This window comes from Canis aureus, chromosome 12, assembly GCF_053574225.1.
Source record: "Canis aureus isolate CA01 chromosome 12, VMU_Caureus_v.1.0, whole genome shotgun sequence".
NCBI lineage: Eukaryota > Metazoa > Chordata > Mammalia > Carnivora > Canidae > Canis > Canis aureus.
The window spans coordinates 10734719-10758526 of record NC_135622.1 but is presented as its reverse complement, the minus strand read 5'-3'; the positions used below and the strand labels follow the sequence as shown (position 1 = coordinate 10758526).

The window sequence follows — 23808 nt, the reverse complement described above, 5'->3', positions numbered from 1 at the left end:
GTCTCGTTCCAAACCCACCTTGGGCGACTGTTCCAGCCCTGCTGGCTTCCTTCACGCCCTTGACCACACCAGGCAGGCTCCTGCCACACTTCTGTTCCTTCTGCCTAAAACACTCTTCCCCAGATACCCACCAAGTTGCTTCCTCGTTCCCTGACCCCCTGCCAAAAACAGTGCCCTGTTCCATCAGCCTCAAGCTCCTTCCCCCGCCCTACTGCTCAGAACAGAGGCTTCGAGAGGGTGGGGACTTTGCTCGTTCCTGTAATATCCCCAGCACCAAGAACAGGGCCTGGTACATACTAGGTGCTCAATTAAATAATTGTTTCCTGAATCAATCAGGTGCTTTTCAGACTAAAATCATTCTGTACATTTTCTTTTCTACCTGTGTCTATATTTTCCAAATTTTCTGCAGGAACTATGATATTCAGTTGGACAAAAAAGCAATTAAAAAAAAAAAAGACAAGTCTGTTTTTCCAGACCCATTCTTTGGGAGGCCCAGAGCTGCCATGAAATGACTTCAGCCCCCACCCCCACCTTGGCCCTGCCCCAGGTCTAAGCAGCACCAGGTCCATCCTGAGCTCCTCAGGTTCATAACAATACTGGGAAGAGCCACCCAGTTTCCTGATGGTATTCAAGAGGACTCAATGGGGGCCAAGCAGCCCATTTCCTCACAGCATCTTGTCTTGGGGTCAGTAAGAGGAAAGTAGGGGGCGGAGGGGCAAACCAGACCCATGACAACTGTGGCTGTCCCCGACTCTCCCTGCCTGATACACCCACACAGCAGCTGCAGAGAGGCCAGGCTTCCAGGCCTTCTCCGTAGGCGGCGTCGGCGCTGTGTGCAATGACTTCACCTGCACAACTTGCTGTCCTTGGCCAGGTCTTCTCTCCCTTTTCTTCACAGACTGTTTCTCTGGGCCAGGCGGCTGCTGCCTCTGCTCATTTGTGTGACTACATCCAGAACAAAGAAGCATCATCTTGGTTCTGGGGGCCAGTCTCCAGCCTGACAGTGCCCCTTCTCTGGTTTCTGTGTCAGAGCCCCTAGCTCTGTAGGCGGGCGGAAGGCCTGGGATCTCCATGACTCAGTGCCCCGGTTCAGAACAACTTTGTACCCTGGAAACAATTGAGGAAATGAAAGCCCTTTGCACTGGATTATTGGTTCCTTTTCGGATGGAATAATTTCTGGTCCTCTTTTGAATGGCCCATCCCAAAATAGGCATCGGAAGAGAGAGCTGGGAAGCTGCGTGGCCCTGCTGTCCTGCGGCTGCATGAGAGTGACCGGCCCGGGGGCCACCTGCTTCCTGCCCCTTCTGTCATGATGTACCAGCCAGGTCGTCCCACGCCCAGAGAGGATGAGCTGCTGTCTCATGGCCAAGACGCGCCGGAGACGCTCGCTCAAGAGCAGGGCTCAGCCAACCTCTATAAAGTGCCCGACGCCCAGGTGGCCCAGCGGTTTAGCGCCTGCCTTCTGCCCGGGGCATAATCCTGGAGACCCAAGATCGAGTCCCACGTCGGGTTCCCTGCATGGAGCCTGCTTCTCCCTCCGCCCACAGTCACATGGCTAATAAATGGCAGCACCAGAACCCAAACCCAGATTTTTAGCCTCTTGGCCTGAGATTTTTGAACAAATTTTACGCTACTCCCAATAGGGCAATCTCTCTTAAACCTGGAATTATACTTCTTGTTCAGCTCCAATGCGGAAGGAGACAGCAGGTGCCTTGGTGCCAGCGTCTGAGAGAGATTGGGCACGGGAAGCCACCGAGCTGATCTATAGGGAAACTCTTGGGATTGTCCTGAGAACCCAGTGTGCAGAGATGATCTCCAGAGGCTTTCTGCACACAGGAAGGACTTTGACAGGCCGCCTGGCTGGCAGGAGACCTGTCCCTTGAAATCCAAGTTTGGGTCCTGTAAATAACAAAGAGGTAGTCACATTGCCAGGGGCCATCCTTGCACAGGGGCCTGGGCCGGTCTGGCATCCCGCTTAGCGCCAGGGCCGCCCTGCTGACCCCATCAGTTGTGTGCGAGAGACCCCCAGTGGATATTGGTGGTATTGCAGCCTCGTAGAACCATCCAGAACCCCCCCACCCCCCCCACACACGCCCACCCTAGACCCCCACATCACTCCTCTGCCCTAGCGTAAAACGCTGGTATTGTCATTGAGCAACTGCCCCAGTCCCAGCAGGTGAATGAGAGCTGTCCTCCCCGAAATCCTCCCCGAGGGAAGTTGGGACAGTATGCATGTTTTACAATGCTGCCATTTCTCCAAACATGTCAGGAGCGCATCAGGGCCCTGCCTGCACTTTTAGTCTTATCTCTGGGGCAAATCTGACTCTTGAGAACAGTTGGCCTCTGTGAAGCTTTGTTTCATCTTCCTTCAATCCAGCTTTGCTCCAGGACCTGGGTGTGTGTGTGTGTGTGTGTGTGTGTGTCCCCCATAATATCGTTAGTTCTGTTTGTTGTTATTGTTTGTGTGGTTGTTGTGGTTGTTGTTGTTGTTGTTGTCTTGAATGAATGAATGAATACCGAAGTCATAAACTGGGATTTCCAGCATTTCTGGAAAAGTCAGACCACGTTTGTTCTGAATTCTTGCGCAGCAGCCAATGGTTGAAGCTGAGGAGCTGCTTCCCCCTTCGGACAGACAAGGGTTCTCCATTTTGACACGATGCCCACCATCCTGTATTGTCTCTTGGGTAATGGTTGATTATATTGCCTTCCTGGTCCCTGTTGAAGCTTCACAGCTACATCCCGCACAGAGAATAATTGCCGTAATAGTAGCTGCTGCCCCGGGACCAGACACCATCCTGAATCCGGTGCATACGTTCTCTCATCCAACCCAATGAAGGAGGTATCATTATTCCCAACTCACAATGCAGAAACTGGGATTCACCATCCCCAAGCCATCTGCCTGTGCTCAGATAGCAAGTATCTACCCCGTGCAATGAACTGCTGTGATCGGGCAGGCAGATGTGGATTGAATTCCCTGAGAGAGTAGAAAGTCAGGTTGCATGGACAGAAATGGTCTTTATGAGCCACACACTTGAACTGAATTACAGTTATGGACATACACATTTTTCTTTCTCAGATGACAGGCTCCTCCTATTGTTTTAGGGGGCACCACTGTCTTGGTAAAAGCTCCTAACAATCACTAGGTTTTTCTCTTTTTCTACCCGTAATATATTCAGGAATGGCTAGCCATGATCCTGATTATGAAGTAGCCAAGATATCTTTGGTCTTTGGTGTTAAAGACACTGGAATATGCTCCCTTCCTTCCTCAGGACCCCTGTCTTGACCTCTTCCTGATGCCATCGGCCCAGTGCCCTGAGCTCCTCACCAGGGGCCCAGGGAACCCACTGTGATGCAGCGTCTGGGCCTACACTCTGAGACGTCACCTCACTTTCCAGATTTTCCCATCCCTTTTGTGTGTCAAGATATCCTCCCTCAAAACATCGTCTCCCATGTCCCAAATTTTCAAGCTCTTACTAAGGGACTCTTCAGTTAATTTGAGAAATGAATGGGGAGATGAGGTGCCGATAGACTCAATCATTCTTCCAACATCCACCTGTGGAGTATCCGTGCCCTCCTGCCCTCCTTTGAAAACCACCGCAAGGCTCATAGGATACTGGAGCCCAAATCCTTAGCACTCCCGCAGTCCTCCCCACTGGCCTTCTTCAGATTCCTCCCACATCTCTGTCCCTTCCGGCTACTGGGTCTTTACCACTGACTTTGTCCTCTGCCTGGAAATCTCTTCCAGCCCCTGGTGGCCAGTGACCGCCTCCTTATCCTACAATCTCCATTCAATCACAGCTTCATCCCAAAGCACTCCCTGACCTCTCTGACTAGGTCATGGTCACCCTCTGGCACCATGAACCCCTCCTCAGGGGCAGAATTCTGCATTTATTTATTTGATGACCACATCTGTGCCCTCATCAGATGACGGGCTCTGTGATGCTATCATGGCAGGATTTCACCTATTCCCATTCACTTTTATATCCGTAGTGCCTACCTGTCCAACTTGTATTCGTTGAAGAAAAGTGTGGCCAGAGGAGGAAAAAAAGGGAGGAATTTCTAACTCGAGTTGGAGTTGAATCTAAAATGAATAAGTGAGAACCTAAAAGATTTGCCCAAGGACACGGCAGAAAGTTAGATCCAAGTTCCCACGACACATTTCCTTTCCACTCTGTCCTTGCCTCTGGGGCTTCTGCGGGCCTCTTTGGGCTTTGCTGAATGATCACACCCTGGAAATGATGATGGCTTTGGAGGCCTGCCCAGTCTGGCTCCCGACACAGATGGTGCAGTAGAATCAGGCTGCGGCAGGGTCACTATGCCATGTGCAGGGTCACTATGCCATGTGCAAGTGCCAGGACAGACCTCTGAGTCACAGAAAGGCATCTTCGACTTAGCACCACCCACACAGACCCCTGGGGCACTCAGGCAGGTTGTAGAAGGAGCATAAGACCCTGGATAATCAACATGCTAGGAGAAAAGGGATCATCTACTGTGCCCTTATAATGGGCAACACAGGGACACCTGGGGGGGCTCAGTGGTTGAGTGTCTGCCTTTGGCTCGAGTCATGATCCCAGGGTCCTGGGATTGAGTCCCACACTGGGCTCCCCACAGCGAGCCTGCTTCTCCCTCTGCCTGTGTCTCTGCCTCTCTCTCTCTCTCTGTGTCTCTCATGGATAAATAAATAAAATATTTTTTTAAATGGGCAAAACACTTTAGGGACACTATTTGGTGTATTCTGACACGGGATCTGCCAGAAACATCCTATTCTCCCCATTTACAGAGGATGAAACAGGCCAGAGATAGTGCTGCCAAGAATCACACAGGTAGCCAGTGGAAGAATGGGTTCTTAAACCCCACATGTCAGGCCCCTGAGCCAATCCTTGTACCACGATGCAGCACAGCCTCAGAGAAGAGAACACTCAAGACTTCATGAAAGTACAAGATAGAAGAATTCAGTATAAGAAGAATAAGGAGAAAGCCAGAGGGAGGGAGCACTCGGTGGAGGAAGGCTCAGTAGGAAGTTGCTGGTCCCCAGAGCAGAGAGCCCAGGACCCAGGGGGAAGAGCTGGCTGGGGCATAGAAATGCAGAATGGGGGGCACCTGGGTGACTCAGTCAGTTGAGTGTCTGATTTCAGCTCAGGTCATGATCTCAGGGTCCTGGGATGAGGCTGTATCTGGCTCCTCACTCGGCAGGGAGTCTGCTTGTCCCTCAGCCTGTCCTCCCACTTGTACTCTCTCACTCTTTCAAATAAGTAAATAAAATCTTTAAAGAGGAGGAGGAGGAGAGGAGGAAGAAGAGAGGAGGAGGAAGAGGAAGAAGAAAAAGAAAGAAGAAAGAAGAAGAAGAAGGAGGAGGAGGAGGAGGAGGAGGAGGAGGAGGAGGACAGAAAGCAGCAGGGTGGCAGGGTTCTGGCCTCGATGTGGCGAGGGAGCAGGGCCTGGGCGGAGATCTCCATCACAGGCACAGAGCTCAATGCATTGTCCCGTTTCCTGAGGCCACACCCTTCCTTCCTCCCCAGTATTTTTAGCAAAAGGAGTTTTGATTTCTGTCTTCCATGGAAACATTCATTTGTTAGCAGTCAGCTGCCCTAGATCTCGAGGAAGTTTGCATCTGCATGCAGCCCAGTGGACCAGCCCCCGTCCTTAACCGTGTGTCTTGGACACCGTTGCTTCTGAGCAAGGGGCATGGGGAGGGGAGGGGAGGTGTTGTGCTTCCCACAGAGGGAAGGGGCTCGCGATGGGGCACGGTGGGCGCTCGGGAGCCCAGGCCTCTCCGGGGTGACTTTGGCCACTTGATATCCAGGAATTCGTTCTCTCCCCTCCAGGGGGGAGGGCAGGATGGAATGGCTTTGAATGCTTCATGTATTTGTGATTTGATGCTTCTCCAACCTGGGCCTGGGGGTACAGGTGGAGCGAGATAAGAGAAAGCACAGAGGTGATCAGGGGTCCCCCAAGAGCTGATTTAACAGCAGACCCATTGAATGATATGAGATTGTGTTTGAAACTTACCTCATCCGCATGGATTTTGTACCTTGAGATTTTCTTATTGTCTGCAAGAAAAGTAATTGTAGAGTTGAATAAAGTGTGCGTGTTGTAGAAAGGGCACATTTTTTTTTTGTCCTGAAAGGGAATTATAAATTTTATTTTTTATGTATTTTTTAAATTTAAATTTAACTTACCAACATATGGTATAATACCCAGCGAATCCCATCACATGCTCCCTTTAATGCCACATGTTTTGATGTCAAGCAAGGGTTCCAGGGGTAAGACCTCAAGTAGATGGCTCACTCCCTCTAAGCACCAGATGCCTCATTTGTAAAAGAAGAACCACAGGCGTACCTCTTGGGGTTCGAGGTTCAAGGAGTTTCCACAGAGAGACCTCAGAGCACAGATCCTGGCAGGACTCCTACAAATCATCTGTCCTCTCACTGAGGATGGGAGGGACCCAAGTGCAGGATGGAGGTAGCTGAGAATTGAAATCCATCCAGGATTTTTCCAGCACCAACTGCAGGCCCTCCTCTCCCACGCACAGGCGGGGCTCTGCCATTGTGCAGAAGGAGAACAGAAGCCAAGAGGGTGCTTCCCTTGTGAGTGCAAGAACGGAGATTTGAACCTCTGTCTGCTGAATCCAACCCCGTTCGTCCTTTGCCAGATTCCCAGACACACCGCAGGGGTGGGTGATGCCCTTGTGGAGCAATCTGCCGGGAGGGCACTCAGATTGGGAAATGCTGAAGCCACCAAACCCAGGCTTCAGCATTTCTAATTTGTCTTCACTTGGTCTGTAACCCCTTCCTAGGCCCAGTTTGGAACCCTGGTCTAGACCCAAGCCCTTTGGTGGCAGCTCTGTCCACACCTCTCAGGCCAGTCATCTCCCAGCTAAGGCCTTGGGGCAGGCCAACCTGGGTCCCAGTCCTGGTTCTACCACTTTATGAGCAATGCAGGTGTAACCATGTTACTAGACTTCTGTGCGCCTCTGTTTTTCCATCTGTATAGTGGGAATAATAGTGCTGTATACCTTCTAGCAAAGGGGGAGATGCAGAAGGCAAGGCACTAAGCGTGGTGGCTGGCACATGGCAAAGGTTCAGTGAACGACGTGCAGGTGTGTGTGTGCAAGCACACGCATGTGAATGTGTATATCCCTTCTGAGTTTTGACTCCTTCATTGTGTTTTTTCGCATATACCAATTTGAGCACCACGTGGCTACATCATTTCTACCTTCTCAAGAATCCCAGTCTCTTATTTCATCCTTCCTCTTGCTTTACGGCATTCTAGCCTCTTTTCCCACACCTATTTCCTAGCCCTTAGCGGCTTTCATTTCTTCTGTTCATTTCAGATGGTTTTCCATAGCAACATATCAATATTTACAACATTTCCAGTCCTATCTAATGGGACAGGGAGTGGAAGCTGATGGACTAGCTGCAGAATTAACTGAAGCAATGATTTTTTTGTAAAGGAAGGAATATTTACAAAGGATGCAAATAGGCAGTTCGCAGAAGAGCAATTCCAGATGATCAAAAAACATAAAAAGATTTCAGGCTCTAGCAGTCAGGGAATGTAAATTTAAGTAGCGATGAGATGCTACTCTGCTTCTATCAGAATGACTCACATTTTAAGACTGATGATATCTCTTGCTGGTGGGAATGTGGGAAAAGTTACTTTAATTGTGGTTCTTGGGTAGCACGGCAATCTTTGGAAAGCAATCTGGCAATATCTACTAAAATTAAAAGTAAGCATATCCATTCCACTTCTTGGAGTCTACCCCACGGATATAAAAATAGAGTTGAAAAAAATAAAAAAATAAAAATAGAGTTGACCCTTGAACAACACAGTTTGAACTGTGTAAGTCCAATAAACACAGCACAGCACTGTAAGTGTATTTTCCTTATGATTTTCTTAATAACAATTTCTTTCCTCTAGCTTCTTTCATTATAAGAATACACCATGTAATGCATATAACATACAAAGTGTCTGTTAATTGACTGTTTATGTTATCAGTAAGGTTTCCAGTCAACAGTAGGCTTCTAGTAAAATTTGAGGAGTCAAAAATTATACATGGATTTTGGACTGTGTAGGGGTCGGCACCCCAACCCCTGTGTTGTTCAAGAGTCAGAATGTATGACTAGATGCACACGGATTTATAATAAATTGTTGTTTATGGTGGAAAACAAAACCTAGAAACAAAGCAAATGCCCTTCAGAGGGGGAGAGGGTGAATATATTAGCACATGCAAGGAAATATTCTGCAGCCATTAAAAAGAACAGTTGGACCTGTAATAGGTGATTCATGGGGATTACCATGAATAATTGGTGAGAAAAAGTGAGGTGCAAGCAATTGTGCATAAAATTATCCCACTTTTTAAAAAAGATTTTATTTACTTATTTGAGAGAGAGAGAGAGAGAGAGAGAGAGAGAGAGAAGGAGCGGGTGTGGGGGGGAGGTGCGCAGAAGGAGACCAAGGCTCAATCCCAGGACCCCGGGATAGTGACCTGAGCTGAAGGCAGATGCTTGACTATCTGAGCCACCCAGGTGCCCCCAAATTATCCCACTTTTAAGAAGAAATATGCCACCTTTCTTCACCCTCTGCCCGCATTGTATACGTGAGCCAATGCGCATGAGCATGGAAGGAACATAGCAGAAGCCAGAACTCACTGTCGTCCTGGTTTGGAGGATGGATAGTCATATGGTACGAGGTGGACAGGAGAAAATAAGGAAGGATCCAATGAGAAGAAAAAGGAAAAAAAGACTGCATCAAAATTAAAACAATATATGTAACATAATCCCATTTCTCCACTAATGTAAGAGCATGTGTGTGGGTATACATTAGAAGAAAATTTAAATTACATAAACATATCTTAAACATTTTTTGTTAACCCAAAACACAAATGTACATTCCTTCACCAGTAGTTTGATACAGAGTCAAGGTCTTTGCATTGAGAATATGCCTATTTTTTGCCCTCCCTGCCCTCCCTTGCCCCTGTACAAAAATCACACCCTTGATGCATCATCTATAATTTCTAACTTCGGGTTCCGTAGAGCAGAGTGAGAACTTAGACACCTGAAAACAAGTTTAGTACAGGAACATTTTAGATACCGTGCTTCACCACCCATCTTTCCCGTTGTCTTGCCTACATCCAATTCAATAATAGCCTTACTTGAGGATCCCTCCTTTATTAAGTCTCTCCAAACTGTCAAGTTGGTTCTTACAGAAACAACAACTCTTTCTTTCACACCCACACTTCCCCCAGTTTATGTGACATTCCTTGAAGCAGTATTGGCACAGAACAGGGTTGGGAACACACATATCACTGCAGGTGACATTCATTCAACAGGCAGATATATAGCGTGTGGCATCCTGGAAGCCACGAGCACCCTCTGTTTTGTGCAGTCAGTATTCCTGCGGAGGGGAAAGGGAGCAGGTGTTTCACGGAGAGAATGCACGGGGTCACTTGGCCTGGCGAGTCGGTCACAAGCAGCAGAATTCCACCGAAAACCCTTACGTGCTTTGAACTGGTGAGTGGGGAGCTGCCCCGCTGGGTCACATCCAGCTCTATGATCAATCAGTGATTCTGTGACTGAAATATCTGGCGTGGTGAGTGAGTGTGAGGGTCAGCAGACATGGAGGATGCCAGCCCTTTTACTATATGTTATGTAGCATTTTGTAGATATGGCAAGAAGTCTGGGGTAAGTGGCTTGACCCGGGTGGGTGGCCCACAAGCTTGCAATCCTGTCTTGAGATGGGTGATGCCGCGCTGGGACAGGACTCTGGCTCAGCTTCACATCTCCTAACTTGCTAGCTAACTTTGGACATTTCATCATTTTATGTCACCACACCTATTCCCTGTCTGCAAAATGGGGTGACACTGTGTCACTCACAGAGTTTCCCTGAGGCTCAAATGAGATGGGTATTCCTAGAGGTATTTACGAGAGAGAGAGAGAGAGAGAGAGAGAGAGAACCATCCAGGCCAATTTCATTGTGCACACCTACAGCAACAGGATGGGGGAGGCATTCCATTTCTTCAATAGGCAGCAAGGTTTACAGCAAAGAACTTACTCTTGGAGCAGATGGATAGGAGCTGGGTACTTCCACCAAGAGCTCACTGCTCGTCTTTGGGCCAATCACTTCATCTCTCTGAGCGTCGGCCTGTCACCTGGGAAATGGAGAACGAGAGTGGGAAAAATCACACTTAGCTTGAGCAGCTATGGTGAGGATTGCAGAGAGCTTAGGAGTCCGAAGGTGTCTGGAACATGGAAGAGGTTCAATAGACACTATTCTTGTGGACGTGATTCTTAGTCCATGAACTAAAACATGAAAGAAATGTAACATTCCCTAGTGTCCATAACTGCACTTATTTCTGACTCAGCTCTTATTTCTCTCTGTTGGTGGAAAACTTAAACCTCAGCGCTTCTCAGGGGATGCCCCCACTGTGACATCAGCAACTGTGACTTCGCGCTATAAAGGACGTGAGGGTAGAGGGTACTCGCCCCTGATTTCTCAGCCACACAGGTGGGGTCTGGCTGTCCTTTGCCCCATCTGTCCTGTGGCTCTCTCTGTTGCCTCTAAGGCCCACAGTTTTCTACATGGCTTGGGGCACAGAGCCAGGAAACAAATGAGTGCAAGACAAGAGGGAAGCATAGAGCCAATGGTGGAACAGAGAGCGATGTACATCTAAAGACATCCAAATTAAAAAAAAAAAATTAACACCTTAAAGGGAACACAGAACATCCTATGGGCAGACTCTTTCCTACTCTGTGGACACAATGGGCCCTCACTCTCATAGAGCTCTACCTTACCCCTTCTGACACCTCCTGCCACCTCACCCACCCCTGCCACCAGTTTCCTATTTTATGCTTCTCTTAGCCTTTAATACTGTACTTCATTTATTTATCCCATTTCACGTCTGTCTTTCCACTAGAATCTGTCTTGTTCACTGTAATATCTCAAGTTTCCAGAACAGTGCCTGGCACATAGTAGGCACTCAGTTAACATATTGTCTGGCTGGCTGGCTGGATGAATGCATGACTTCATTGTTGGATGAATGAGTTGGTTTTCTTTCTTCTCCTCCTATGATACTTCTGCTATCAGAGGAGTCTCAGCTGGGCTGGGACGAGGGTGAGGTCCTCAGCAAGGGTGCAACATTTCAGGGGGTGCTGAAAGAACTCAGGAATCAAAATAAATGACATTTAGTGCAATAAATTCATGCAAAGAAGAAAAATTCATGCAAAAAAATATGTGAAGAACGAAAGCTCAACACTTTAAACACAGGATCTGAAAGGCTTTGCAATGAGCTAAAGTCAGTTGGAAGTTAAGAGCATCACCTGGTTAAGAGAGATTCTTTTTTTTTTTTTTTTTTCTTTTTCTGGGGAACAACAGGGGTGATAATGTTTTTAATTCCTGGGGGTGAGATAACCTGGGTGCTTGGGCCAGGCTGGTGTTGGTCTCCAAGGCCTAAGCAGGGTTGCATAGCATGGGGGTGGTAGGGGTGGGTACAGCCAGCCCCTTGGGCAGGCCTCAGTAGCCATCATCGGCCCACCTGGTCAAGAGAAATTCTTAAGCATGGCAATGTTATCCACTGAGAATAAGATAAACAAAGAAGTAGACTTTGAAATTCTTACTGATGAGTTTGTCATTAAAGCCAGGAAAGTACTATTTTGGAGTATAAATAAAATATTTAAACTTAAAATACTGTTGAGTTTTAATATATCTACTTTTCTTTCTTTCTTTCTTTCTTTCTTTCTTTCTTTCTTTCTTTCTTCTTTCTTTCTTTCTTTCTTTCTTTCTTTCTTTTCTTTCTTTCTTTCTTCTCTTTCTTTCTTTCTTTCTTTCTTCTTTCTTTTTTTTTTTTTTTGTTACTATAATGTTCTAGAAACCTCTTGCTCATTAGGGAAATACATACAGATGTGTATACAAGGGCACACATTTTTTTCTTTCACTCAAGTCTTCAAGTGGATTGGCCAGGAGAGGTGTGCTGATGAGGTGGTTTCATGAGTCATCTTTAAACAGGCCTCTAGCTTGAACTGCTTGTACCGGAAGGAGCGAGTGAGGGGATTTCAGGAGGCTGGTGAGGGAGGAGGCCTTGATTGGGGTGCTTTTCAATGATTCCCAAATCAACACACGTGGGTCTACTACTTTTTATTTTGTTTTCCTCTTTAAAAAGTGCTTTATTTTAATTCAATTTAGTTAACCTATAGTGTCTTATTAGTTTCAAGGGTAGAATTTAGTGATTCATCGGTTGTATACAGCACCCAGTGCTCATCACATCAAATGCTCTTCTTAATGCCCATCACCCAGTTACCCCATCCCCCATGCACCTCTCCTCCAGCGACCCTCAGTTTGTTCCTGAGAGTTCAACGTCTCTTATGGCTTGCCTCCCTGTCAATTTTCATCTTATTTTATTTTTCCTTCCCTTCCCTTATGTTCTTCTGTTGTGTTTTGTAAATTCCATATGTGAGTGATATCATATGGTATTTGTCTTTCTCTGACTGACTTATTTCACTTAGCATTATACCCTCTTAGTTTCATCCATGTCATTGCATTATAACAAGATGAATATATCGATTATATATACATTTTCATGGACATCTGGGCTCTTTCCATAGTTTGGCTACTGGGGACATTGCTGCTATACACATTGGGGTGCAGGTGCCCCTTTGAATCACTATATTTATATCCTTTGGGGTAAATACCTAGTAGTGCAATTGCTGGGTCATAGGATAGCTCTATTTTTAGCTTTTTGAGGAACTTCCACACTTTTTTCTAGAGCAGCTGCATTCCCATCAGCAGTGCAAGAGCCCCCTCCACTTCTCCACATCCTCACCAACACCTGTTGTTTCCTTACTTGTTCCCTTTAGCCATGCTACCCAGTGTGAGGTGGGATCTCATGGAGGCTTTCACTGTATTTCCTTGATCATAGGCCTGCCACTGCAATCAATAGTTTTCTTTTTGCGGGAAACACTCTTGAAAAATAAATCTTGAAGAAAAAAAGATGGAGAAGAGGAAGAGCCTTCAGACAGAGGAAAGACTCTTACTCTCCAGACGTCAGATATGAGCACAGGCTGCCCAGGGAACCCACGCCTTTGCTCACTTTGCTCCCACTTCCGTTGTCCCTGGCTACGCCCCCCCTCTGACCACACAGGCCCTGGCAGGGTGCTGGGCTCCTGCTAGGCCTCTCAGTAAGAGGCCTGGTGGCCGGGGCTGTGCTTGCTTTGGCTGGTGGACACATCTGATCCCTTAATTGTGGGAGGAGGCATAAAACCTTGGCATGTACCCAAGAGAAATAAAAACATTTCCACACAAAAACTTGCATGGGAATGTTCACTGGTCAGAGGTCTCTCCACTATATGTGGAAGAAGGACCCCACTCCTCTATCTTCTCACATATAGCCTGGTGGTGAAGAGCCCTCTGGGGGCTACGCTGCCTCATTTGGAGTCCTGATTCTTCCACTTGTGACCATCTGACCTTGTACGACCTTATACAAGTGGGTCTCCTGATGCACAAATCTGGGAGCGCAAGAGCTCCAGCCCTCCCCTCAGGGAGGGCTGCTGGGGGGCCCGAGGGCCAGGGAGGAGCACCAGAGAAGTGGGCAAGGCTACACGCAGAGACCAGGCCAAGGGCAGGGGGTAGGGGGTATAGTCCAGGGCTGAGGGTGGGAGGGAGGTTCCCCGGGTTCTGCAGGAGGGCACCCCAGGAGGAGCAGGGCAGGGAAGGGGAGTGCAGAAGACGAATGAGCAGGGGCTGTCTATGCTGGACAGAGCATGGCTGAGGGTGGCCCAGAGGAGACACATGGTGGGGTGACCTGGCTCAAATGTCCACGCTGAACTCTGGCTCGTGACACTTTCCTAGACTCACTGGCTGGTGTTCGAGACTTGATTATTGTTTTTTGCTCTGCCTTCCAAATAGAAAGTTGCTTTGATCTCCGGTAACTCTCAGCCCCAGGCGGAATGGGGAAGATGGAGTCGGAGTGCTGAGGGCTGAGGGCAGGGAAGTCAACTGTGTCATCCATCAGCCTCCAGTGTGGAGCCAGGGCTGAGGCAGCTGATGAGGAAGCCCGGCTTCAGGGAGAGGAACCCCCTGCCTGCCGCCTTTCCCAGGGCCGGCCCTCCTCTAATTGCTTAGTTCTTTTTGTTACAATAACAGTTTTATTAGGACATAATTCACACACAGCACAAGCTACTCATTTGAAGTGTGCAATTTGATGGCTTTAGTCTATTCACAGTTACACAATTAGTACAATATTAGGACATTTTCATCCCCCGAAAAAGAAACCAGATGCTCATCAGCAGTCACTCCTTCCCCTAACCCAATATCCTTCTCCCAACCCTAGGCCAGCAAGAATCTACTTTTTGGCTCTATAGATGTGCCTCTTCTGGATATTTTGTATGGAGGAAATTAAATAGCAGGTGGTCTCTTTGGATTGGCCTCTTTCACCGAGCATGTTTCCAAGACTCACCCATATTATAGCACATACCAGACCTCATTACTTTTTTTTTTTAAGTAGGCTCCATACCCAGCAGGGAGCCCAACGTGGTGTTTGAACTCACCACCTGAGTTCAAGACCTGAGCTGAAATCAAGAGTCAGACACTTAACCAATTGAGCCACCCAGGCACCCTCAGACCGTCAATACTTTTTATACTGACAACTATCCCATCGTATGGATGTGCCACATTTATCTTTTCATCAGTTGATGGACATATAGATTTTGTGAATCATGAACTGTGAACATTCACATGCAAGTTTTTGTGTGGAATGTTTTCATTTCTCTTGAGTACATAGCAAGGAGTAGAATAGTTGGGTCATATGGTTATAATCCTTAGTTCTTTGTATATATTTCCATTTTAGGACTGAGTGCACTCAACAGAAGCATCCATAAATCTGTTTGCCTCCCACATACCCCATAGAACCTAGTGCCTACAAAGTGCTCAGTATGTAGTAGGTGCTCCACTGAGTCAAATGCTGCTTACAAGCAGGGCAAGAAGAGGCTAGAGAACTATCCACCAGATACCACAGTGTGTGTGTGTGTGTGTGTGTGTGTGTGTAGTATCACTGGTAATCTTGCAAGCAGTGGGGTGTGTGTGTGTGTGAGTGAGAGAGAGAGAGAGAGAGAGAGAGCCTGATGGAGGCAGGTTCAAGAAAGAATAAGAGAGGACTAAGAAAAAAAAAGTACAGATCATTTCTTTTGAGAAACTTTTCCGTTAAAGACAGTAGAAAACTGAGACAAGAGCTAGGCAGGGAAGTGATTCAAGAATATTTTGGTTTTTTGAAGATATGAGAAATGACAGTATGTTTGTATGAGGTAGCAGAAAGGTCAATGCTGATGATGCAGGAGAGATGTGGACAAGGAGGGTGATGTCCTGAAGTAGATGAGGGCAGGGGGTCCTGCGCATGAGCAGTGTTATAGGCAGAAATTTTGTCCTAAGACTCATATGTTGAGACCCTAACCCCAGTGTGACTCTATTTGGAGAAAGGACCTGGGAGGAGGTGACAGAGGTTCAATGAGGTCATAGGGGTAGAAACCTGCTCTGATAGAGCTGCTGCCCTGAGAAGAAGAGGAGACACCAGGACTCTTCTCCCAGCTGTGAGGACACGGAGAGAAGGCAGCCACCTGCAAGCTGGGAAGAGAGCCCTCACCAGGAGCCGAAGCAGCCAGCACCTTGATCTTGGACTTTCCAGCCTCTAGGACTGTGAGAAAAGAAGTTACTGCCTTTTAGGTCACCCCGTCTATGGTAGTTTGTCACGGAGGCCCCAGCAGACTAAGACAAGGGGAGACACTGGTTTTGGGAGGAACATGGAAGGTTCATGCTCAGTCACGAGAGGGGAGGCAAAGAACATGGTTGGCAATGCTGCTGGGTGTGTGGACATGTGGTGGGAGGTTCTTCTAGATGCTTTTGTTTTCGGTGACAGAAGAGGCGAGGTGAGTAGCCAAGCACGAGGACCTAGGGCTGCAAGTCTAGGAAGGGAGATGAGGAGACAGTGAGCAGGCCAGGGTGATGCAATAAGGCCAACTGGGAGCCACTGGGAACCCCTCGGGGGTCTGTGGTCCCTAAGATGACACTCCTCAGCCCTGTGCTGTCCTGCCTGTGCAGCAGCTCAGGTATGAGGAGGGAACCAGCAGAGGTGACTCTACCCACGGTTGGGATCTGGCCAAGTGAGGATAAGCAGGAGGGTAAAAGAGTGAAGGTAGCAGAGTCCCTCTCATGATGAACAGGGAGACCCCGCTTGGTTCGGGAAATGAGAAGTCCCAGTGTCTGTGAGCCGGTGAGAGGCAGTGGGGTCACTGGCTTGCAGGACCTGGTGGGGCTGCAGGGTCTGTGGAGTGGGGCCCTCACAAAGAGACACACAAGACAGAGTGGAGCGGGATGCTTGTAATGGAGACTGTGAGGGGCTGCGGGCATTGGTGGTGGAAGGTCAGGGGCAAGACCAGGGCGGTGGCTGCTGGGAAGGGAGGAGGACAAGGTGCTTGCGGCAGGCCATGCCCAGGCCCTGGTTTGGAGGTTCTGAAAGCACACTCAGTTTCTGAAGGCTGGAGTATTAGGAAAGAGTGTTCTGGACCTAGTGCTAAAATCTCCACAGGCTAAGGAGTAATAAAAAAATCAAGAAAAGGGGGACATTTGATGCTGGTGATCGGTTGGTTTGCCCATTGGAAATAAGGATGGAGGCATGGACTCGAAGCAGGCAGAAGCCAGCAGGGCACTGGCCCGCACTCTTGCCCAGTGTCCCAGGGGTACAGGAGAGAAAGCTGCGGGCCCTAGACAGGGCCTCAGAAGGCAGCACCCCTGGGGAGGTCAGGTTTCAGTGAGTACAGAAAGGTGAAGGGAACATGCATAGCAGAGAACACAAGGAATTTTGCTGTTGCTGGAGGGGCTGAAAAGGGCCTTTCAGAGCATATAGCGATGAAGCCTATATACTGGAAGGTAAAGGATGTGCTGGGAGTCCCCACAGGGCCTGGAATGAAGGGTTTCACAAGATCAGCCCGATACAAACTTTGATTGGAAGCTTTGCTGGCCAGAGGTGGGAGAACTACAGAGAAGTAGGGGTCTTCCCAGGAGTACTCAGGGCTCCCAGGTCCCCACCTCATTCTTGCTGAAAGTTGTAGGGGACCCAGATAGAGCTGTTCCATGGGGCTCCTTTCAATGCACTTTGCCTTAGTGTAAAAAAGCGATGTTTCCTCTTTTAGGCAGAAGACTCTTATGTGACAGGAGTTCCAGGGGTGGTGTGAGTTCAGGAGCTTAAGGCCTAGCATGTTGGCACATACGACGGCTACCCGAGGGCCAGCCAGGGCCATCCACTTCCTCATTCAAGTCTGCTGTTCTGCATTTATATGGGATTTCGCAGTTTTTAAGAGTTCTCTGCTGTCTTCCTGCCCATGTGACAACTAACACCAGATACTGAGTGAGTTGGGAGATCTTAATGAGACTAGCCTCCTCATGTTTAGATGGTGGTGGTCTGGTCTCAGCAAAATAAACCAGAGACCCATGTGTTCTTGCCTTCAGTCAAAAGCCATGGACCCAGCACATGGCAAGTATCTTGCCCATCTCCTCTCTCACTCCACTGCCAATTCTGCAATGAACCTTTTCCCTCTAAAACAAAAGGGAAGTGGAAGACAGATTTTAGGAAAAAGCCTTTACCTTCTGAGGTATGTGATCATATTTTTCTGACCTAAGAGGAAAAGAAAATGCCAAACTACCTACTGCTTATGTACATATTTACACCAAGTTACATATATTTACAACTTTATATGCAATATAAAATTTGTAGTAAAAAATTTCAAGATAAAAGTCACTTATAGTATCTAGTCATAGACTGTAAGAGGCATAGAATAGATACTGATGCTGGCTGTTGGGTGATATTGCTTCCAAAACAGAATATTCTGATGAGGGACCACTTCAGATTAAATTTCCAAAATTCCCTTGAAGATGATGTAATACTTGAATGGTTAATCAGATGGCTTTCCATTCCGTTATTTAAATAACTTAGTAACTATACATTTCATCTTGTAGTACCGGTCAGCTGGAGCTATAAAAAAAAAAAAAAAAGGTCTCATGTTAGTAACTCGTAAGATGCAGACCAAGAGTAGTTACCCTCCTACCGTAATGTGAGTAGCCCTTTTACCATAAACCCATCAAAACCAAGGGTTCAGAAGGCCTGGATGGCTCAGTGGTTGAGTGTCTGCCTTCTGCTCAGGGCATGATCCCAGAGTCCTGGGATCTAGTCCCACATGGGAGCCTGCTTCTCCCTCTGCCTGTGTCTCTACCTCTCTGTCTGCGTCTCTCATGAATAAATAAAAAAAAAACAAAACAAAAAAACAAACTAAACCAAGGGCTCTGGGGAGTGGAGATGGAGGGAAACCAGTCTTAGGGCCTCCTGGGATGGTGGCTAGAAGTCTACAGGAAGTACTACCTTCAGCGCTAAGCACTCATCCTAAGCCCCATCTCCTCCAACCAACTCAGTCTTTGGTTGAATTTAGCTTTGGTTCAATTTAGCTTTTCAGAACCTTTGGTCCAATTTAGCTTTTAAGAACCTTCCTGCTCAAGAACCTACAATGGCTTTGGGTGTCATGGAAATTTCCAAAGAACACAGCTGAGCCTTCAGAACCTAGAGTTCCCAAATTGCCTATACTCCACTGGTGACCAGAGATCATAAAGACTCTAGTGCTTACCCTTTATGATCTCTGGTTACAAGTCTTCCTTGATAGGAATCTCACAGAACATGGAAATGGGTGCTGTGAATTTTTTGAGGGGGATGAAGTGAGAGGTGCTCTGTCAACATGTCTGGGCAGGCTCAGGGCTCCTTAGAGCAGCACAGTGGGTGCAGGGGTAGATGCCTGGTTGCTTCCAGCCTCCTGCCCCTGGGGCTCTCCTCACCCACGCCCACACCTGTCACAATGACTGCCAAGGAATCAGGCCTGCCTCTCCAGCTCACCTAGCAGGTACAGACATGGCCCCGCAGACTGCGAATCTGTCTTCCCAGAGAACGGGGCTCTCTGCTCCCTTTGTAACTTGGTTGACTTTGTGACCTGTTTTCCAGGCATTTACACGAAAACAGAGACTACCAGCACTCCTGGAAATTGCCAACATTGAGCTGTCTGGGTAAGAGGTACAATACCATGTCCATTTTCCCTCAGAGAGCTGAGATCTACTTGGCTGTCCTTGGATATTTGCTAACTGGGGCTAGCTCTTTTAGACACTGTCCTCACAGAGATGTGACAATTTAGCTTTTGCTCCTGGTTCTGCTTGTCCCCTCCCCCACTTCTCTTCCAACCCTTACTCCTCCACTATACATGTAACTCTTTAAAAAGAGAGTTTAGGGAACTTCCCCTTGAGCCACATGGGCTCTTTAAATTTAAAAAATTATTATGTAGTATGTAGGAAACACACAAAGTACAAAATTTGAATAGTAAGCAAAAATGCACCAAGAAGTGTGAGCTTCTATGCCCAGCCCCAAGCTACCCAGGTCTTTCCCCAGGATGTCACCCTCAGATGTCACTTTTACCTTCCTAGACTCATTACCCCGAAGCAGTGCTCATCATGCTTTTCAGAACCTTCCTGCTCAAGAACCTACAATGGCTCTCTATTCCCATATCACTTCATCTTAAGGCCCCTGACTTCAATCTTTTGCCACCTGTTCAGCTTGATGTGACGTGGGCCAATCTCTCCATCAAATAGACCATGAGGATTTAGTTCCCCTCCATGTCCTTGCCTCTGCTGCCTCTCCCAGCTAGACTGCCTTTTCCATTCTACCCCTGCTTTGAAGATCTAGCTCACGTTCTATTCCTCTCACAGTCTTCATGATTATTGTGGTGTCTTGGCCTCCCCTTGGCTGGCTGCCCAGCCCTGATCGTCCACATCACACATTCTGGCCCATGACTCCGTGCCTAGCCCTTTGAGCTGGTCGTGTCCTCATCCATTCTCTCCAGTGTGCCCACAAGCTTCTCGAGGTTGGGAGCCCTCACATATCCTTTCTCTGAGTCCCATACAATGTCTAGCCTCCCTAAGTCCATGCTCTCGAGCCATTAGCTAACACCGTGCCTGGCCTCACTGGAGTAACCTCCGTGAAAGTGTGCTGAATGAACAGAGCATGAGTTCTGGGAGACCCCATCACCTCTCCCAGTGGCCCTGGCTCACAGCCCTCCTCGAACCAGTCGGCAGTCGTGGTTCCGATAGCCACCCCTCCACCATAACCAGCTGGGTCTCAGCACAGGCCTCCCTGGAATCTCGCCCTCCCCTGGCACTCATGCTTCCTGCTGAAAAACTCTTAACACCCACATCTGACCACAGCCCCTCATCCTCTTTCTCTCTCCACTTCCCTGCTGGCACACCTGTTCCTCACCTCACCTGCTGTTGCTCAAACCCCCTCCAGCCCCCTCCCCATGGCCTCCTGGCCCACCAGCCTCTCACAGCCTCACTGGGAGGTTCACAGAGCTGCCCCAAGGTTCCTGCCATAGCCGGCTTCCCTGGTAACTAGACGTGTCCTGCCCAGGAGCTGAGGAGAAGGGGAACCTCAGAGCCCACGGGCCCCACTGCACACAGGTGCCTGCTGCTGGGCTGCAGTTCTTCCTCATTCCCACTCCAACCCCCGACCCCAGTGGCTTTCATGAAAATCAGCAACTTGCTCGGCAGAGCCAAGGGTCTTGACCACCCATCCCCGTCCTTAGCCTCTCCTCGCCTTGATTACTCAGTGCCCCTCCCTGAGGATCTCTAGCAGCATGCGGCCCTGACTCTCCTCCCAGCCTTGTCCCCCCAGCTCCTCCACCTCTGCCCATCAGCAGAGGGCCTTGGCCTTGTCTTTCTGGATGACCTTAGATGCTCTGGGCATCAGCTACTGGCCTGAGGAAGATGTGCCCCTATCTGTAGCTCCAGCCCCAGCCCCTACAGCTACATTGGCAATTATGTGCTGGACATCATTACCCCAGGACTGTGCCTGCACCCCAGACTCAGCCTGTCACAGCGCACACCAACCTTCTCAAACTGGAGCCCTGTCCTCTGCTATGCCTGCCAGTGCCGTCGTCTTCTGCACACCAAGCGTCAGAATCCCTGTCACTTCTGACTTCTTCTCTGAATAATAATAATACTCATACCATAACAGCATGATAGCATCTATTCAGCACCCTTCTGAGTCAGTCACTGTTCTCTGCATTTTATTTCTATTAACTTGTTGATACACATTGCTATTTCTAGGCTGTGATTACCTGCATGGTTACTCTGATCTCTGTACTATCATTATGCCTGTTTTCCATAGAAGAGAACTGAGGCGCAGAGAGTAGAAGTGACTCATCTGAGGCCCATGAGAGATGAGCTGGCAGGGACCTCCCCCACCCCCGGGAGCCTGCCCCCTGCAGCTGAAGTGTTCGTGAATATGACTACCACCCTTCCTCCTACACCTAGCCCTCCAGGGCCGCTTTGGCATGACCACCTTGATTCAGGCCCTCTCTGCTTGGCTGGGTTATTCCATTTGGCCACAAACCCATGTCGCTATCTGCAGTCTCTCATCTGTTAATTCCCCTATGGTTTGTCTGAAGCATGGCTCTGCTCAGAAATCCTCAGTGATCCCCAGAAAAAAATGACACAAATCTCTTGGCAACTTTTTCTCAATATTTTGGCTTGGCCCAACCTGCCAGCCCAGCCCCAGCTTCCTCTATTCACCGACATTGTCACTCCCTATGTGCCCTGTATAACCCTGAGCCTCTTCTCTTTTCTGTCATCCCCTAAAGCCCAGCTCCTGAGCCCCTGCCTCCTGACTGCCGAGGACCTGGCGGGGGACAGGGGTCCTTCTGGAGCCTCCTTATGGCAGTTGAGTAAGCACTTTTACTGTTAACCATGTCTAGATCCTAGCTTTTGTTTGTGATACAGGCTCAGCTCTGACCCTGGCTCCCAATCCTTAATCCAGTTCTCTGGGGATGGGAGGGGGCGGACAGTCTAACCCTTGGTGTCGCAAGACCCAGATTTGAATCCCAGCTTGACTGCTTCTTAGCAACGGGACTGACTTCTCGTAGTCGCTGTCTGAAAGCAAGTGGTGATGACACCCCCGTGCGAGGCCCACTGAGAGGGTATGAGGAGGTGACACATGGGACGTGTCTCCTCCAGTGCTTGACACAGGTGGTGCTTGAGAAACAGTGGTGGGTGTCTCTGCTGATGGGACTTGTTACCATTGAAGACAAGCGACCAATACATAGAATGTGGTCCCCAAGGGGTAGACACTCCACATCAGGGCTCTTCTGGTTCTGCTGCATGATACAAAATTTACCTGCCACACGGTCTGCAGGGTACTTACCTGGCTGTGACTGTTTCTCTGCCACATTTCAGATAAACTGCAAACAAAGAAATTTTCATCACAGTTAAAGGACTGAAAAGCAAAGCTAAAATCTATTATTTACTAACTGCTTGAGAAAGACCTGAATCTGGAGCACTCTAAACCACAGCCCCATCAAGGTGGTCTCCTGTTCTCCTAAATGCTTCAGTCAAGCTAACTACAGAGGCGGTCCAAAGAGGTCTCCCAACACTGGTCATTAGGTGATAGAAACAAAACCGAACACTGCTAAGAGAATGGGTATGTCTGCAGCAGCTCATGCAGAAGGCTAAAAAGGAAGGGCAGCCTAGGATGATGTGGGCCAGCGCTGCCCCGGGATTATGTGAGCCACACAGGTAATTTTAAAATTTCAGTGGTCACATTACAAAGTAAAAAAGAACTGGGTGGAATTCATTTGCAAATTTTTTTTCATTTTGAAGATTTATTTTCATTTTGCATTTTGAAATCTTGATAACGTTCAAAATACCTTATTCAGTAGCCCCACATATCCAAAGCACTCTTATTTTAACATGGAATCAAGATAAATAGAACTAATGAGATACTTTGCAGTCCATCTTTAATACTGAGTCTTGTAAACCCAGTGCGTCTTCTAGATCTACGGCCCATCTCAGTTCGAACTCCCATGTATCAAGGGTTCAACAGCTGCATGTGACTCATGGCTACCATTTCGGTCAACGTGGTTTTGAACAGTAAGATATGGTTTCCACACGCGTACACATCAGTTTCTTCCCATCACAGACAAGGGCCCTCGTCTGGAGCCACACTAGCCGTCCAGCAGCCTACGCCAAAGGATTGGCGGAACTTGCACCAGTGTCTGGAGACCCCAGCTGACGCTGGAGCTGATTATGTTTCACTGACCCCCTCAGAAAACTCCACCCTGAATGTCTCACTTCTTCCCAATTTATGGCTTTAAGCCGCTCATGTAAGGATTTTTTCAAGACACCTTTTTTTCAGGTTATACAGTGCTACCCGTACTGATCATGGGAGTCATTTTCTCTCCATTGAATGGACTTTTTTTTCTTTTTTTAGTTAAATCAGCCAACTTTTTTGGAATTATGTGTGCACTCAGTACCATCTTTCTTTGGTTCAGGTATTCTGGTGATACACTCACAACCACCGTGAGTGGAAAATGATTTTGGTTTCTGGAGACCAATCTGTTGAGGTGATGATGATTAACAATGATGCTGCTGTCTGGGGCTTAAAAATATTTATTTACAAAGACATTTAAGCTCCCCAAGTATTTTACTCATTAGTAATGAAGCCTCAAAACTTTCTTCAGCTGATTTTTATATTGTATTTAGAGGAGAGTCAGCTGACTCGTAATCTATCACCTAGGGATCTTTGTGGTATTTGCAACCCATAACATGGAAACATGTGATGCCTGGGGCACCACATTCTAGTGGCAAAGGGCCACCAGAAGTCTAGGACAGCACTGACCGATTGAACTTTCTGCAATGATGGAATTCTCTATCTGGCTTGTCCCGTTATGGTAGCCACTAGCTCTCTGT

General features: G+C 48.1%; 1 protein-coding gene and 1 long non-coding RNA gene across 2 annotated transcripts in view; both read right to left on the bottom strand.

Annotated features, from left to right (window-relative positions):
• Nucleotides 1–5537: 5537 nt before the first annotated feature.
• Nucleotides 5538–10425, bottom strand: LOC144280558 (uncharacterized). The gene is made up of 3 exons (XR_013348972.1): nucleotides 10051–10425; nucleotides 6010–6050; nucleotides 5538–5895 (listed from the first exon to the last, which is right to left on the bottom strand). It is a non-coding gene; the product is annotated as an uncharacterized LOC144280558 (long non-coding RNA).
• Nucleotides 10426–14173: 3748 nt separating this feature from the next.
• Nucleotides 14174–23808, bottom strand: part of CD58 (CD58 molecule) — a 41176-nt gene continuing 31541 nt past the window's right edge. The window contains exons 5-6 of the mRNA XM_077842715.1: nucleotides 22265–22301; nucleotides 14174–18010 (exon numbers count right to left, since the gene is read on the bottom strand). Of these exons, the coding sequence (XP_077698841.1) occupies nucleotides 18001–18010; nucleotides 22265–22301 (47 nt within the window). The 3' untranslated portion in view covers nucleotides 14174–18000. The remainder of the gene's footprint in view (nucleotides 18011–22264; nucleotides 22302–23808) is intronic.